Source organism: Lygodium microphyllum, chromosome 6, assembly GCF_053477565.2.
Source record: "Lygodium microphyllum isolate KBCC chromosome 6, Lygodium_microphyllum_v1.1.10, whole genome shotgun sequence".
Taxonomy (NCBI): Eukaryota; Viridiplantae; Streptophyta; class Polypodiopsida; order Schizaeales; family Lygodiaceae; genus Lygodium; species Lygodium microphyllum.
This window is the reverse complement of record NC_141140.1, coordinates 32172586-32177643: the sequence shown is the minus strand read 5'-3', so window position 1 is coordinate 32177643 and position 5058 is coordinate 32172586. Positions and strand designations below refer to the sequence as shown.

The 5058-nt window shown below is 42.5% G+C and overlaps 1 protein-coding gene across 1 annotated transcript; it reads right to left on the bottom strand.

Moving 5' to 3' along the window:
- Positions 1-2039: 2039 nt before the first annotated feature.
- Positions 2040-3651, bottom strand: LOC148034436 (peroxidase A2-like). The gene is made up of 2 exons (XM_087680521.1): positions 3059-3651; positions 2040-2933 (listed from the first exon to the last, which is right to left on the bottom strand). The coding sequence occupies exons 1-2, from the start codon at positions 3539-3541 to the stop codon at positions 2343-2345; spliced, it is 1074 nt and encodes a 357-aa protein (XP_087536647.1). The 5' UTR covers positions 3542-3651; the 3' UTR covers positions 2040-2342.
- Positions 3652-5058: the final 1407 nt, after the last annotated feature.

The following is a 5058-nucleotide window of genomic DNA, read 5'->3' as shown; positions in this document are numbered from 1 at the left end:
AAATGGAGTATTGTAGGTTTTTCATGTGTTACAAACCAATCATGGAAGGACCTATTGAGAGTCAAAGTTGGACCTTTCTAGCAAGCAAGCTTTATGTGCACCTCCTAGATGCATGCTATAATAGTAAGCAATCATTCATATCCTATAATAGTTGCAAATATACATTGAAGTAAGTTTCTTTGATCCAATTTAATAATTTTGAAAAGTATTGTTTAATTTTTCATAAAATGTGTAGGTGGCAAATAGGTAGTCCATGTCTAATGCGATGTAGACATGGATAGTAGTAGGGATGTGGCCCCTTTGCCTTTTAAGGGTCTAGATTTCTACAAAATGTTGATATTAACATCTCTATACATGACCATCACTATATATCTTGCAGGGGACTAGATCCCTTGCCCTTACAAAGGGCTAGATCCTTGCAAATGTTGGAATATATGTTGACAATAACATCGTTATATAGTACTAGTTACTTTGATGGCTATTCTAATGCTTCTCATGGTGCTAGAAAGACATATTGAGACTGACACTTTTAGTAATGCGCATTCCAATGGTGGGTCTTGACATTGAATAAGAAACTACATGCATTTTCATCATAGATTAGGCTACTATGTCCCTCACTACAAGGGATTAGGCCCATAGAAGGTCACATTGATACTTTTTTTGAAATAAGAGAAATCTTATGGGCATGTCTACACTCAAATAAATAACCCAACCAAAAGATGTGTGCCTCAAAATGCATTTATAGTTGGGCTTATACACACGATAGTTTACGTGTTTCTTTATGCGATTTTTTTGCAAATTTTACAACTTCATTAACATATATTTTAAAGATATTTAAATGCCATAAATTTGATTAAACTTAGAGTACCAAGTACAATGGAGAAACATATGGTATGCATGGTATAGATAAAATTGCACTTGGTATCAAAGAATGGTAAAAATGGCACCACACGTGGTGATGCTTAGGGGGCTATCTTCCAACCTACTAAGTCATTAGATATCAAAGTACTTTGCAATAAGAAAAGATTATAAGAAACTAAGTGCTTTACAAACATTGGCTTTTTGATGTAGTTCTATAAATCTAGGCATCATAGAGGGCTTTAGAGAATATGTGTTCATCCAATATTTCTCACTGTAAGAGGAGTTAGTAAGTCTGAGTAATTGGTTTTTACACAATCTTCCAATTGACAAAACCATGTGTTTATCTTTCTCATATTAGGAGGAGGTGGTGCAATTGAAATTAAATTTTACTTGATGTTTTCTAATCACCAACCAAGAACTAATAAAGATACTTGCTTTTCTTTTGGAAACCCTTTTTGAGAAGGTAGGTTCCAACAGGCTTTAAACTAAATTAGTTTAAGGGATGTGAGTGAATCCGCTTCAGCAACCACATTGAGAAAGCTTTTTCTTAGTTCCATAGGATTTAATATCAATGGGGCATTGGCAGCCATAGAGGTTTCAATTAAAGAATGATAGTTGTATAGAAGGTTAAGGTTTCACTTGGTTAAGCTTAAGGTTTCTCAAATTGTTGTGCATTGAGCATGACTTCATATACTTGCACTCCTCCAATATATATCACCAAAGGTTGGCAATAGCCTATCACACCATCCCTGTCATCACCTAAGGATTTCATGAATCTAATTGAGTCCCTGGAACCTAGGAATGCACATATTATTAGCCTGACATAGTACAGTGCTCCTTTAGCATGTAGGCTGATATTTTTCCCATCTCCTCTACATCATGTCCCTAGATCCATAGCATCATTTGTTGCTAGACTCACGATAATAACTTGGAAGGGAAAGATTCAAGAGTCCAACATACTTAAATTACATGAATTTGAAACGTGGAGGGCCGGTGTAAGTGAGAAGGTTGAAGAGTCTATGTACAAATTTGTGGAAACATATGGTAGGCAAGGTACAAATAAAATTGCACTCGAGATCACAAACCGGTTAAAATTAAGCCACGCTCGTGGCAATGCTCAAGGGGCTATCTTCCAACTTGCTATCTAATTAAGTCATTAGATAGCAAAGTACTGGGCAATAACAGAAGATAAGAAACTAAGTGCTTCACAAGCATTGGCTTGTTGCTGTAGTTCTATAAATCTAGGGATAATCGAGGGCTTTGGCGAATATGTGCTCATCGAATCTTTCTCGTTGTAAAAGGAGTTAGTAAGTGCAAATTTTTTGGTTTTTCCACCGCGTTTTTCCTTAGCTCCATACGATTTCAATGTTCATATCAATGGGGCATTGGCAGCCACACAGGTTTCAATTCCAAAAATGATGCCTGTATAGAAGGTGAAGGTTTCTGTCGGTATGAATGTAATTAATGGAGGTTATTCCAGCCTAGCTTGAATTGGGCTGGCCGCAGTTGAGGCGAATCTGCCCATCCGAACCGGTGAGGGGGCTGATGTTGCCCATGTTCACCATAGAGGCCATGAAGCTGGTGAAGAAGGAGGACTGGTCGGAGGCGAAGATGTTGACGTAGCTCGGCATGGTGGCCTGGCCGGGGGTGGAAAGCAGCTCCTGGTCCGACTGCAGCAGCCCCTGGTTGCCCTGCAGGTTCAGGTAGTACTGGTTGTCGAAGGCGTTCTGTGTCATCGGATCCAGCGGGGCCGCCACATTCGCATTTCCGCCCTCAGGGCACGTGGCCTGGAGTGACTGGAGATAGGTGGGGTCCAGCGTGGGATCGGGCTGGCCGGTGCCGCTGAAGTTGTAGAGGCGGCCCACGAAGTTGACGCAGCGGGCGCGCCCGAAGGTGTGGGCTCCTGACAGCGCTGCTACGTCCTGCTCGTTTAGCCCCACCGTCGCGAACTTGCTGATGATGGTGGACAGTGAGTCGGTTGGTCCCGGTAGGGCTGCCGTCACTGCACTTTGGCTGGCTGCGCTGCCACTGTCTCTTCGTCCCAGCAGCACAGTCCACGAGGGCCCGCCCGCCTGCTTAGTAAAGCACTAGCGTTAGCATATATTTGCGACATCAGATCTTGATTACTATCGCTAAATAATGTATATATCCTTAGCATATATATATATATATATGTATGGACAGATACTTCTCTTACCAGGACAACGGAGTCCCGCGCTGCCAGCGCCAGAATGTCAGCGCACGACACCGTGGCCGCACATGCGCCCTCCACCGCCGCCTTGATGTTGTCCACTACGTCGAAACCGCGCAGCGAGTTGTTGTTGGGGCGCGCAAACTGCTCCCCCGAAGCTCCGTCGAGGAGCAGCGATGCATCACAGCCCTGCACGAAGCAGTCGTGGAAGTGCAGCCTCAGTAGGGAAGCCCCCATGCCTGTGTCGGCGTTCACCGCCGTCTGCACGGCCGATTGCACCACGCGCTCAACATCCGGGCACGACTGCGCATAGAAATCGGACGTGAGCTGGCCCGAGGCAGGTAATTGTATGCAACTAGCGAGAAGCAGGAAGCTGAAGCACACTGCAGCTGATGATAGCAGCACCTGCACTACAGCTAGTGCCTTACTCTGGTCATAAACATGCGGCCGCCTGATCGCAGGCGCAGCCTTATTATAAGAGCCGGCCATAATTCTCGCTAGTTCAAGCTGCAGCTGGATAATATTGCAGGATTTGTCTCTCTAGCTCACACTAAACTTTGCTTCTCTCTCTCTCTGTCTCTATCTCTCTCTCAGTGATCTGTAAGACGTCGAGGTGAAACTGAACAATGTCGTCTGCAGGATTTTATAGCTGAGTGCCGGCCTCCCCGCATGCAAGTATGAAATAGGGATGATTGGCGACTCGGTCGCTAAGCTCCGTCATGCGAACGACGTGGTCGATAGTCCTACAAGGAAGAAGAGTGCCTCGAATCGACAGCGAGAGATGTTTGACCGACCGCTCCACCCCATAGCCAATTATGTAGCCTTTTACGTGTGCACTTCGCCTAGAACTTTGACCTGGTTACTAGAAAAAGCGAAACTTGTAAGACGCCTTCTACCATCATGTGAGGACAATGTTGTTCGAGTGAGTTGGAGGGGCCATTCATCAACCTTCGTAATAGCAACCTCCTCCCTAGCAGGAGTATCCTTGGTTCCTACTCCTCTTACACCCTCTTTGCCTTTTCCCCCCTTCCCCTCCACTACTATCCTAGTTTCACCCCCTGTGTCTCCCTTGCCCTTCTCCCTCCCCCTCCTTGCCCCTTCCTCGCACCCTTAAGGACGTCACTATGTATAAAAATAAGTCACATGAGATATAAAAAAACACAACCTTACAAATGTTATATATTCACATAAGAAAATATTTTAAAATGTATAAATTCATTTATAGAAGGGCATTTTATATTCCACATGTAAAATTTATTATTAAAGAACATTGTGAAATCATATAATTGGCCTTGATCTTTGATAGAAGGTTGTGATGAACCTCAATGAGTAAACATGAGGTTTAATATGTATAGCAAGACCAATCTAGGAATGAGCTTGATGGGCAACATAATGCGATTATGTGTGTCAAGGATGGCCTTTCCATAAAACTTTGAAAAAGGAAACAAATATTCCATCATCAAACTTCATAGTCTCTGTTTCAAAATTTTTTTTGATCATAAAGAAAACCTATCTTCTATCTTGTTGCTCTTTACATTTTACATCCAAATGTATTTTAGATCCTTGTTCTACATAGTATTAGAGCTAGATTAGAGAAAATTTAAGTTCATTCTGTAATGTCCCCATTACTTAGTTTATTTTAATAAACAATGTGTGTATATATTCCAAAGAAAATTGATTTATGTTGCACATTTTTTAAATGAAACTGACTCTACTTAATAAGATAATAATTATTATTAATGAGGTATTATATGCCAGTTCATGGAAGAAAGACTTGGGAAACCCTCCCAAGACTAACTTATTAAAACTATGTTTGTAGTATAGAACAACAAACAGAACTAGCCTAGTGGATAGTCACTTGGCAGTTAAGTGCACTTGGGTGACGACACTGCTGTCTGCCGAAATGGGTGACCTCCTAGGAAGATTTTCCTACAAGCTAGTGGAAGCTTCTCACACACATCCAACAGCGCCAAGGAAGCCTTTGTAGTCCATTGTCAAGTATGCCA

Coding starts and splice junctions, on each gene's coding strand:
- LOC148034436 (XM_087680521.1), bottom strand. CDS start 3,541: ATGGCCGGCTCTTATAATAAGGCTGCGCCTGCGATCAGGCGGCCGCAT. Junction 2,934..3,058: donor CGCGGGACTCCGTTGTCCTG/GTAAGAGAAGTA, acceptor TTTACTAAGCAG/GCGGGCGGGCCCTCGTGGAC.